This window comes from Clarias gariepinus, chromosome 28, assembly GCF_024256425.1.
Source record: "Clarias gariepinus isolate MV-2021 ecotype Netherlands chromosome 28, CGAR_prim_01v2, whole genome shotgun sequence".
Lineage (NCBI taxonomy): Eukaryota > Metazoa > Chordata > Actinopteri > Siluriformes > Clariidae > Clarias > Clarias gariepinus.
The window spans coordinates 8436984-8449613 of NC_071127.1; the positions used below are offsets into that span (position 1 = coordinate 8436984).

Consider the following 12630-nt stretch of genomic DNA (forward strand, 5'->3'; position numbering starts at 1 on the left):
AAGCAAAAGAAAAATAAATAAGTAAATACAAAGAAAAGAAAAAAAAACAGCATCATGGTGTAGTGGTTAGCACTGTCTACATGCACCACTAGGGTCCAGGTTCGATTCCCACCTCGGGGTCTGTGTGCATTTCAGTTTTCATGTTCCCCCCATGCTTGGTGGGTTTCCTCTGGGTACTCTGGTTTCCTCCCACAGTCCTAAGACATGCAGATGAGACTTTCCATAGTGTGTGTGTGTGTGTGTGTGTGTGTGTGTGCCCTGTGATGGATTGGCACCCTGTCCACAATGTACCCCTCAAGTCTCCTAGGTTAGGCTCCAGGCCCCTGCGACCCTGTATACAAGATAAGTTGATGTAGAGGAGGAAAAAACCAACACCCTGACAAAATTTGTTACAAGATGTTACAGCATGTAATCCCTCTCAAGTATTAAAATGTAAACTGACTGACTAGTATTGGTATGTTAATAAGTTTTGCACTTACAGCATCGTGGTTTCCTCCACTCGTGTGTTCTTCGTGCAGTGCTCCTGAGTTTCCAGTTTCTCTTAATCCACAACAAAATTGTGGTGTTTTATGGTCTGTTTCTCTTCTTAATGGGATAAAACTGAAGGACAAGTTTCCTTCAATGTGTCCTTACAAGCAATCAGAAAAACAGACCACAGAACCGTGGGATGGTCTTCTGAAAGTTTTATTCATATACGTAGTGTCTGTATTAATCAAACCCTGAGGACCAGGTGTAGGGATCCTGTGATCACGTGACACTTCAACAATAGGAGAACAGGTGAACTCGATTCAACTGATTATGTGACTTTTGGTGGCAACAAGAATTAATAACAGAGACACACACACACACACACACATATATGACAATAACGTTGAATCTAATCTAACCTAATCTATATATATATATAAAGAGAGAAAACCAAGCCTTATGATGTGAAAAAGAGAATTAGGGTTTTTAAACAAGAAAATGGAGAAAACTAATTAATAATAATAATAAATATATATGTATTAATTGCTTTTGTAAAAACGTCAAAAGCAAACCATACATTCGTCATATTGAAATTTCTTTTTGTTCTTCTAAACATCTTATAACTGTTTTTGTTGATTTATGTTCAGGTTTAATTTGTTTCTATAAAAAATTTACCTTTTTTATTTTCTATAAAAAAAATGGCATTTACTCATTCAGACCATCATAAGTAAATAGCTCATACAGTAAATATAATTTTATAAAGGCCTTGAGCTACCAATCATTTGTTTTAAACATTCTGTACAAAGAGTCAAACTGTCTTGTATTTTTTTTTCTATTAAGTTTTGAGGAACAGTTCTCCAGACTTTTTAAAAAATCTCTTATTTATGTTAAATCCCTGAGCAGTTTCAAAGGGATGTTTTTGGTTTAAGCCACACAGTGACCTATGAATCAATCAAGCATCTAAGTTAAGACATGAACCAGTGAGAAACTGATGCAGGTGATGACTGATGATCAGGTCTGTGATTAGTATACTGGTGATGAGCTACTGCTGAGTTGGTTGGAACAGACGAGAGGGGAAATGAGGTCGCTGCTGAGGTTGTGACACAAACAACCGATTATTTAAGTTGTATCTTTAAGCACTTTTCAGCCTCCAGTGACCCTGAACAGGATAAGCGGTATACCGTACATACTGTCGTGTTCAGCTGGTCAGTGAAGCCACTTTGCACTGGCTGTCACGTCTGAATTCACGTTTTATTACTTTGATGTAGTCAGACACAGGAGGAAATGACGTGGACCATGTGGGGGAAAAAAACACACACAGGAGTTTGATAAGATTTACTGCTTTAAGATTCTTAAAGTTCGGACACATCATCACGCAGCTGATAGAAATGACATGGAAACATAGAGAGGGAGAAAAGAAATTTAGGGAAAAAGAGAAAATTCCGAAAGAAAAAAGATATTAAATGGTTAATAAGTGCTGTATTGTTTTAAACCTGGATTCGTACAATACAAATTATAAATGTTAAGGTTTACATTTGCTCCCAAGTATACTATTCTTTAAATAATACCCATGTTTCAAGTGTATTTTCTGCATTATGCTTTGGATAGAAAGGCACGCAGAACAGAAAGAAAGGCAGCAGGATGTATGTGATACAGTATGTGTGCAGCGGGACTCCACAGTCGTTACTGATCTTTGTCCGGTTTGTAAATGGACAGGGTTCTGGCTGAGGGATCTGTAGCTTTGATCCATCGAGGCATCCAGTAATGCGGCGTCCATTCGGAGCGTCCTGGGTAAAGCTTCTCAAAGATCTGCCGGTAGAAGAAGCCTTCTTTGGTGGTGGGCGGGTTGTAGGGGAACAGCTGAGCCGCTTTTTCTAACTCGGTGTCGTTCACCTGCGGAGGAGTCACGAGACAAAATACAACAGAAACACACATTAATGATAAACGTGTAACATCCTCAGTGCGTTATAGTGACACTCGGGGCAGGAATAATCAATAATCTTAAAATATCATATTTCAGCATTTCAAAGTAGATATTTTAACACAACATTAATCAGGCAGATTTATCAAAGATGTAATTAAACTATGAGTTAACAATGCTGGAGAAAGATTGTTGACATTTGAAATTAAAGCTTGCGCATTGCCAAGGAGGTGACACTATTACCAGGGCGAGCTGACCGTTATTTATATAAAACAATAACAAAGACTAACACTCCCTGCTGCTGATTGGCTGGAATAGTGTTGTGTGGAACTGGGTACAAACTCCAGACTTTTACAAGCCTGTTCACAGCTAACAGACCATGAGGAGATATTTACTCCTATAATTTGGCAAAAAAAGTGTAAGTGATTAGAATAAATCTCTCTCTCTCCCTTTCTCTCAATCAATGTTCATCAATGTCAGTGTGACCTCTGTAAACACTCAGACCTCTGTTGACACAAACTGGAAAGGGTTTAGTAACATACCTGAACATTAGGTTTCTACCTAGTAGAAAAAAAGTGCAAGGTGGCAAAAAATTTTTTTACATAACACGTATAAATATACCTCTTTAAATAAGAATTATACTTGAATTTTACGTTGTTTTATTTCATTTGTCAAATTTAAACACTTTTGCACTTTAAAATATAATGCATTTTTCATTTTCTTATTGCATGTTCTTATTTATGTAAGAAAAATGTCTTTCAGGTGTTTAAGCAGTTCTTGCAAAGTAAAGCAAAAGAACTGTATTTGACACTTAAACATAAGAGATGATTTCGTCCAGTCCGGACATTCGTTTAGACACTTGTTTCAGCACGACGCTCCGCACATGGAAGGTACCTTAGACTCGATGTGCTCCTGCAAGCTGGAGTACCAGGACTTCTTCACGGACGTCATTCCGTCACTAAAAGCCTCTTTGCGTCTCCACAGGATCTCATCGGGAATCAGGTCCAGTCCTTTGAACGCTTCCCTCAGAAGGTGTTTCTCCACACCATCCTGTTTCCCACAACACACGATTATTTATTTATTTTATTGGAAAGTCAATGTGGTTTATTCTGGAATATCATGAACAGTTAAAAAAATTACTTTGTTTATAAATTAAATTATATAAAAGCTTTTATTATAAAAGCTTGCATGACAGAGTGCAAATTACAGGTTATATTATAGTATATATTATATTTCTATAGTAACGATAATAGTTACTGTACAATTCAATGATTTAATAGTAACTTTTTTATGTGTAGTGGATGTGTATTAGATGGGATTTTTGTATTTAGTTTTTCTCTAGGTTTATTTTTGAGCAGCTTTTTTAAGGGGAACAACTCTTTATAGCTGCTATGATATAAGTAATAACATGAATTAACACCCTTTTATTGGGAAATAATCAACTTTGAGTTAACTTCTGTTAACTTTAAGGCACTCAAACTCGTTTCCTTATAAAAGCGTTATTTTATTTGCATAAGCTTCAATACCAAGTGGAGTATATAATAAAGGTATGAAGCTCTACATTTAGTAGACATTATGTCAAAATTCAAAACCACACTGATATCTTTAAATGAACAAATATTGCCGCAATCGTTATACTAACACAACCTGATTGTATTTACCGCATTTAAAATCTAAGTCATAAACATTGTGATTATGGCCACTAGAGGCAGCTCAGGAATTAGCTTTTTGTGCTTTTAACTTTACATCAGAGAAGAACGTAAAACAGAAGAGAGTTTTAACCTTGGGTGTCCTCATGTCCTCAGGCAGAGAGAGGTAGTAGGCAGTAAACCTGTGGTCCAGAAAAGGCACTCTCAGCTCCAAACTAAAGAGAGAGACAGGATTTGAAGCAAAAATTCAAAATACTCTAACTGAAAAAATCCAAACTGTTGTTTACAAATGATCCACCAGGGGTCAGTATGGCAATGCCATGTGTTAAAGTGTTAACTTAAAAAATGATTTCTGAACTTGTCTTTTAATTTTGATGTGCGAAGTGGTGAAAAAAAATGGATGCGTCCATGAAGGCATGTCTTTTTTTATTTTTTGTTGCTGTAAGCGCAGTTTTACAGTGGGTAATAATACTTCATGCAACAACTGCAGGTATCTTAGCAACATGACTAACGTTAGTGATTATGCTAATATTGATGATGAACAGTAATTAGTCTGTATAGTAACTGCTGTAAACAAATATGGCTTTAAACTCCATGTTGATTTGATGTCATACTCCGTATACGTGGAAAGAACTGGTAGTTGTTTGAAGGAAGACTAGCCCAAGATGAGGAGTTGAAATTTGAAGACGGAAGGTGTGTATTAGCTGGTTTTCCCCACATGTAGGTGGGGAAAAACAAGCTGCAGCTACCGAATGCAGCATAAGACTTGCAGACGTAGAATTAATCAGTGACTCTGTTACTGTACTAAATTAAATACTTTGAGTAGTTTTATTAGAAGATAGTTTGTATTTTTTACTTCATTACATCGTACTGGAAATGTCTGTACAGTACTTTCACTTCACTACATTCCTGCGGGGTGTTGCGTAACATACTATAACTACAGTACAGTTTTTTTTTACTACAGTATTTAAAGCCAGAATTTCTGACCTGCCACCTGCTGACCATTACATGTAATTGCGTTTCCTTCGTGATGCGCTTAATGTTACAGGAGTTTGAAATCAGAAGGGAAGTAAAAGTAAAAGTCCTTGATTTACATGTCAGACCTCTACTTCTATTTGACCTAGGGTATCTCCACTTCTATAGAAGTGTAGGATTAAAAAACTTCAGAAGGCGTGAATTTGCGAGCATGAATGTTGCGTCATCATCATCATCTCACCCGTGCGCGGCTGTCGTCCTGTCTGCTCTCAGCACGTCGAACAGATAAAGCTCATTCAGCAGACGCACGCTCTCATCCGCTCCAGCTTTGGCAGACGGAGCCTAAAGGACACGGCAAACGTTTACTCAGAGACGCCAGGTATGCAAAAAAGGCTGGTGTCTGATTTACAGTATTAGATTTAAGTGAAGTGTACCTTGTGGAAGTAGATGTAGCCTTGCGTCAGCTCATCAGATCCCTCACCAGAGAAAATCACCACGCTGTCTGTCTTCTCTCTGATGTATTTAGAGATCAGGTACATGCCTGGAGAAACAAAAGACACAAAATACAAACCAAAGATTTGCTTTAGCACCATTATACTGGCTAAAATAAAACTGAGTCCTCTATTACAGCTATAAATTATGACTCCATTGCTATGGCAAATATCCCACAGGAGAAAGAAAAGTAATCACAAAATAATCTGACATGCAATAAATAAACATCTCTGCTTTTTATTTGTTACACAAGAAAAACATCCCACGCTGAAAAGCAAAACCTCCAAAGCATTGCTCTAACATCTTCAGTGACGATCAATCAGGCGGAACTGATTTATATTTCCCCCCTAAAGAAATCGCAGCCGCACTCCTACACCAATCATTCATCATTATTAAGTGGAGCGAGTTAAAACCATAAAATCGTCAAGCAGCTTCAAGCGCAGGGTTTTAGAGCATTTGTTCTGTCTAAGCACCAAGGAATTCATATTAATAAATCAGACGAAAAGAGAAAGGTCGCTAAGACTGCTCTCATCAGTTATGCTCGCTGAGCAGATCAAATGAAAAACGTTTAATCTACGTCTGCAAAAATTTTTTTAAAAAATTTAGGCGAGAGTAACAATCATCACGCCGTCATGCTGAATGAGTCCTGGTCTACTTTGCCAGCCTCACATCTGGCTGTGTTATGCGCTAGAAATTGCATAATTTGTAATATCGCTGCTGAAACATCCGGGCTTACCAACTGACGCGCGGACTGTGGTGATGTCGTAACACTCCAGGTGGACGATGACTTCCTCCAGAGCACGGATGCCCTCCTCTGGGGTGAAAATCACCTCGTGGTGTTCGGTGCCTATGTGGGTTGCAACCTAGAATATAAAAAAACAAACAAACAAAAAACACTGTTATATATAAACAGTTGGAAGTTTAGCTACAATTTAGCTAGCTAGCATGTACAGTAGGCACGAAGACATTTTAGAAAAAAAAACTTTTTAGAGTGATGGTAAGGTGATGGCAAAAACAAGAGAACTGTGTCTGGAATATTAACATTCCACTTGGATATGTTGGTAAATAAACACTCTGGGAAACATACTGTATATAACATTTAAACTTCACTTTAGCGATAATTACCAACAAAACTGTGACTAGCAACAACTACTTTGTGTGTGTCTCCTGATAGCTTGCCGCTAAACAACAGTAAAAATAACATGCAGTATTGGCTCGGTCCACAACATACTCAGAACCATTTCGTTTAATTAGTCAGAAAATTTCACTCTTTGTCTTGAATGGTATGTTTATTTCTTAATAAACCTTATGTAGTTTTTCTTAATAATGTTTTTTTTTTTTGACTGGGTCTCCAGTGTCATATTTTTGTGTCCACAAAAAATAAAGAAAGAAAGAAAGAAATAACCTGTGATGGGAAAAATTTCCTTGCTTTTTCTCTTTTCCCCCATTTATTGTATGGACTAGGGTTTAAACAAGCCAATTAGATGTCCTACTGTGATATAAGAAGCTGCTCTTCGGAGGAGCATGACTCTGACACTGAAATGACACATTTGGAAAAGGAGCGACATAAATGGCGTTGAGATATAACATGCATTATTTTAAGGGTATTTCAGCTGGAGCATTAACACACACACACTGGGGGAGCTCTGAGACCTGTGTTAATGTTAATGTTAAAGTTTAGTCTATCGTTACTCTTTCGGCTGCTCCTGTCAAGGGGTCGGCACTGCATCCAGAGACTGGTGATTGGGTGGGAATTAAACCCAGGCCTTCTGCATGGGTTAAGGAAATAGTAAAATATGGGACCTTTAATAATGCATCACCCGGTCTTACCGAGACTGAATGCATAATTAAATAGGAATAAGTTTTAAAAACTAGGTGATAGACTTATTCTGACTAAAGAATGCGAACGTGTCTCAGTGCGAAGCTCTCACACAGAAATGTTTCACTGCAGGCTTCATTCAATTACCAAGTAAATGCTAACTGTTAACAGTGTTTAAAAAATTCAACACTACCCAATTCTGAAATGTTACTGTATTATCATCACTGTGACGCTGTGTTACAGATTAATAATGACCTTGCGTGCAGCAATGACGTCCGGACTGTCTTCTGCACCGATAGAAAACGTCTGAATGGGATACTGCAGCTGCTGCTGCTTGGCTAGTTTGACAAGCGTAGCAGCGACGAGGCTGGAGTCAAGTCCACCTAGAAATCAGGAGAGTGTCTAAACAAGCATCAAGTAAAGAATGGGTTTGTAAAGGAGGAAGAAGGAATGAGAGGGAGTACCAGAGAGGAGACAGCCGATCCTCCTGTGGGCCATGAGGCGCTTCCTCACAGCGTTTTCAAACAGGATTCTGATGTTGTTCTTTACCGTTTCTAGAGCAAAACCTACACAAACAACAGTTTGAACTGTTTAAATATTTAAACAGATTAAATATACACCATATATTTGTGCTTTTGATACACTTTCATGTAAGATTTCATGTCATGGGGAGAAAGCTAAGCTTAGGCTAGCTTAGGGGGCTTTAGCTACAATTTAACTAGCTAGCATGTAGGCTAGGCGTGTGTAAGCTGAGGGTGGAAACAACACAATTGTGTAAGGAATATTAATATTTCCCAAATATATGTGTCATTATATCTCATATAACATAGACATGACTCAGGAAAATCAGACATAACATTTAAACTTCACGTTAGCGCTAATTACAAACTGTAACTGGAAATTATTACTACGGAGCAATAAAGCTATTAAAGTTACTGATAGCTTGGTGCTAAAACAACACTAAAAACTGATAGTTATGTTAGAAAACAAAAACAAAAAAACAAACAAATAAAAAATTAAATTATCGTAGTGATGCTAAAGCACCACATTATATTTAAAGCCTATATATATATATATATATATATATGCACAGCAACACTAACAGGTGGAGAACAACACATTATTATAATTTCTTTTTTTTTATCTTTTAAAAAGGCTTGACCTTAATGTGTTGGATAAAAATGTCTGCAATGTTAACCTAACATATACAGTCACTGTCCATTTTATTAGGAACATCTGCTCTTTTCCATAAAGATGGTGGTCTCCTCCTGTTGTAGCCCATCTGCCTAAACGTGTTGCTTATTTCCTGTATGTCTAAACTAGTGGTTATTTATGTTACCACAATTTTCCAGTTAGCTTGAACCAGTCTTGTTCTTGTTCCCGGATCTCTTTCATTAACGAGGCATTTCTGTCTGCGAAGCTTAACTCACTAGATGTTTTTTTTTCCCCCACAAAATGTTTTGCATCGTGCTGCTGCCACAGAATCAGTTGAGCTTGGTTGACCCCACTTGTACGTTCTTACCTGTGCCGAGGTTCTCGGCGTTGTCATACGCAGCATGTTTGGGCTCTTCTGTGCAGCGGTGAAACCGATCCAGCTGAATGGACTCTACCTTTCCATTCTGCTTCAGGTCAAACACCTCGAAGTGACCTGGTAGGAACGGGGTGATCTTCACAGGGTTGGACATGGAGTGAGTAATCTGGGTCAAGCCTGAAGAGCGAAACAATGTTTAAACAATTTTTTTTCCTCCTGCTACCTTTTTTTAGATCACGAATAACCATACATGCTCACTACATGGACGTTCTGTATAACGTAAACAATATATTTTTACAACATAACCTATGCCGTATTTTATTACTGATGCCCATCATGACTCTCTGTTCATTTTAAATGACCTAAAACAATTACACATAGACAACCCAGAACAATCACCTTTGGCCTCTGAGCACACGGCGAGGAAGCCATCTTCAGTCAGCATCCTGAATAAAGGCCGGACACCATACGTGTCTCTCCCCAGTAAAACCTTCCTGTTGGCAGTGTCCAGCAGCACAAAGGCGAACACGCCGTCCAGTAGTGACGCCATCTTCTCGATGCCGAACCGGTCGTAAAGGTGGAGGATTATCTCTCCGTCCATTTTGGTCTGGTGCTCAAACTCAAAGTGCTTTCTCAGCTTTAAGAAAAGAACATATAATGAACTGATACCTAATAGTTTATCACTTCTGTATAACCAATAAATTCATCCAGCAGAAAGGTAGTGTCTGGGATTGAATAATATCAAAAGCAGGCTTATGATGGAAACACAGACACTAAAGATTTGAATGGTGAAGACAGTGTGTGTGAAAATTAAAGTGTCTCCTTTCTACTAATCACAATAACAAGGGGATCTTGTACAGGACCTAAACTCAACAGGACAAAATAGCAAAATGGGGATGTTTATATAGCTTCTTAAACATATATCTAAAGACATAATCTATATTTTGATTATAACAATTTTTCACTTTTTTTTCAAAGTCAATAGTAAAAAAAAAAAAAAAGCTGTATATCTTTAAACTTGAATCAGGCCAGATGTGTATTATATTTCTAGTAAAGACAGGATTTAGAAAAATGAATCAAAATGCATGCACACCCTGTGGTGGTTGTAGATTTCCCCGTTGTAACAAAGCCAGAGGTAAGGGAAACGCTTAATGCGTAGCGGCTGCATCCCGTACAGCTGATCCACGATGGCCAGACGGTGGAAGCCGAAACAGCAGTTGGTAAAATTGTTGACGTTTTCGAAACGGAAAGCATCCGGACCCCTATGTGCAATCTTCATGGCACAGGTGCACTGAGCCGACAGGCACCCATCACTGCCAAACAAGGCCCAAATACCACACATTGTGTTTCTGTTGGGAGGAAATTATACATTCATACATTCATTATATACGTCATTTATCATTGAAGACATTTCGACTATTTATGTTATGTACAGTTATAACTTGTGAACATGATGACACTTCACCTGGCATTACATCATCTGCCCCTTTTCCATATGCCCCTCATCCCCCCCCCTATTTGGCTTTACAGTTGGTGCATAAATCATTATTTATTACCAGATATATATTATATATGATATGACATATTAATGGATTCTTATACAATTTAAACATTATTTAATATACGTTAATTTAAAACACTTGCTCTTTATTACTATTTTGAAGGCATACTGAGTCTACTGAGTCATTTAACAGACTCGATTCTTTTGAACAAATCGTTTAAACAGAAACTAAATTATTAATTTTCAGATTATTTTACTACCAAAGTAAACAATATAACACATGATTCCTTACAGTATGTCTAAGTGGAATAAAATTACACTATCGGGGAATTCTAATAATAAAATATAATTTTTTTTCTTTGTAAAACTGTGATTTAAAGAGTCGGTTCGTTTGAATCGGTTCAGCAGCAGCAGCGCGACTGATGCAATTGTGACCCAAAACTGCGTCTATCTGCATGAATAAACCGTGCAACTATTAAATAACATTATAAACATAAACATCATAAAATTGTACATGTTTATTACCAAAAAAAACGATAAATAGAAGAATTTGATAGAGTATTGAAAACTGAATCACGATGTTTTCTTAAAAGCAAGCATCGAATATTAAAAGCAGCAAAGATGACAAAACTGAAAAACGTGAAATCCACACGTATAATAATAATAATAATAATAATAAAGCTGCATTAGTGCTACGTTACCTTTGAGGAAATAGATGAGTCTGAGCTACGGAGGCCGGGAGCGGACAAACGAGAGACCCAAACGCGTATGATGAAACGATACCGCAGGTGTCATAGTGCGCGGGGAGGTGGGCGGGGCCACACAAATGGGCGTGTCTATGAGTTAAACAGCAAAGATGTTCTTATGCTCTTATAAGGGAATCCATGCATTTACAGTCTTACTACTTATATACAGGAGATAAAAACCTCGAAATGTAGAGCACGCACTTACCTTTAACTACTTAATATTATAAAAATACCTAAAATTAATAAATGTTTTAGGATAAAAGATATTTTAGAAAAATTTAATTACCCCCCCCCCCAAACACACACTCAGAGCAGTTATTCACTTTGCACAATTAATGTCTTTTTCTATTTTTTTGCCTATGTGGGAACAAATTGCTTTTTATGCTTGCTATTTATTTATTTATTTAATTAATTAGCAGCACAATTGGGTAGTGGATAACACTGTCGCCTTGCACCTCCAGGGTCTGCTTGATGGGTTTCCCCTGGGTACTCTGGTTTCCTCCCACAGTCCAAAGACATGCATATTTAATTGCGTGGTGTTCCCAAATTTCCAAAATGGACTGGAAGTCCTACCATGGGTGTACAAGTGGGAATAAATACTATGGTCACCATTGGCCTCCACAGTTGCTAGTTAGATTACAGAGGTTCCTACAGTAAATGGATTTGTTTATTTATAAGTAATTCTCTCTCTCACTCACTCATTCTCTGTCCGGACCCAGATCACACCTCAAATTACCAATGCAATATTACAATGTTAGTCTTTCAGTCATCCGAACTGCACAACTACTTGATTTAGATACTGAGATTAAGACTAAACGTAACATTCTTGTCATGGCAACGCTGATACCCAGCGATTGTTTGAAATTTAACATCTGCCACCTAAAAGTCACCCAGTCAAAATGAGTGTTTTACATTCTTTTAATGCAGACACAGAAAAATCAAGACTTCAGCCTCCTCTGTCATTGTGCATCACGTCCCCAGTGCAGCGAGGATGTCACGAGCCACATGTGCAGAGAAAAGCTCAGTGTCAATATTTAATGTAAGTCGCTTTAAAGTTAGAGTTGTTTTGGTTTAAGTTGGTTTTGCAGTCAAACAGTGGCACTGTTTTGCTCTGGGCTTGAATGTATTCAGTCTCAGACTGCATTAAACATGAATATATGTTGCTTATCACGCCTACTATGCATGTCTCCAGACTGTGGGATAAAACTGAAGAACCCAGAGGAAAACCATCAATCACATGAAGTACATGCACACTCTATGCACACAAACCCAAGGCTAAAATCTGGAATCGAACCCTCTACCCTAAAGTTGTGAGGCCACAGTGCCACCTAGTGTTACTACTTTTAAATTAAATATATATAATAGGGTAAAAAAGAAAAAGGCAAAATATGTTTTATGAAACATCTTTACATCATTGGGATTCATTACATACAAATGTTTCCATACCGTATGTCTTGCCTGCATCATTAATTCTGCCTGCCTTCATTATACGCATGATATCTGTAAATATGAAAGGTGACCTTAAAAA

At 37.7% G+C, this 12630-nt stretch overlaps 1 protein-coding gene across 1 annotated transcript; it reads right to left on the bottom strand.

Annotated features, from left to right (window-relative positions):
- Positions 1 to 1788: 1788 nt before the first annotated feature.
- asns (asparagine synthetase) lies at positions 1789 to 11132 on the bottom strand. Its single transcript, XM_053489644.1, has 12 exons — positions 11058 to 11132; positions 9949 to 10204; positions 9255 to 9492; positions 8847 to 9032; positions 7789 to 7890; positions 7580 to 7707; positions 6242 to 6368; positions 5448 to 5554; positions 5255 to 5355; positions 4172 to 4253; positions 3284 to 3439; positions 1789 to 2361 (listed from the first exon to the last, which is right to left on the bottom strand). The coding sequence occupies exons 2-12, from the start codon at positions 10195 to 10197 to the stop codon at positions 2152 to 2154; spliced, it is 1686 nt and encodes a 561-aa protein (XP_053345619.1). The 5' UTR covers positions 10198 to 10204; positions 11058 to 11132; the 3' UTR covers positions 1789 to 2151.
- Positions 11133 to 12630: the final 1498 nt, after the last annotated feature.

What these genes read in the sequence shown, in the direction of transcription:
- asns (XM_053489644.1), bottom strand. Translation starts at nt 10,197, where the DNA reads ATGTGTGGTATTTGGGCCTTGTTTGGCAGTGATGGGTGCCTGTCGGCT. An exon ending in CGCCGAGAACCTCGGCACAG is followed by an intron (nt 7,891 to 8,846) that starts GTAAGAACGTAC and finishes TTGTTTGTGTAG; the next exon opens with GTTTTGCTCTAGAAACGGTA. An exon ending in GCTACATCTACTTCCACAAG is followed by an intron (nt 5,356 to 5,447) that starts GTACACTTCACT and finishes CGTGTCCTTTAG; the next exon opens with GCTCCGTCTGCCAAAGCTGG.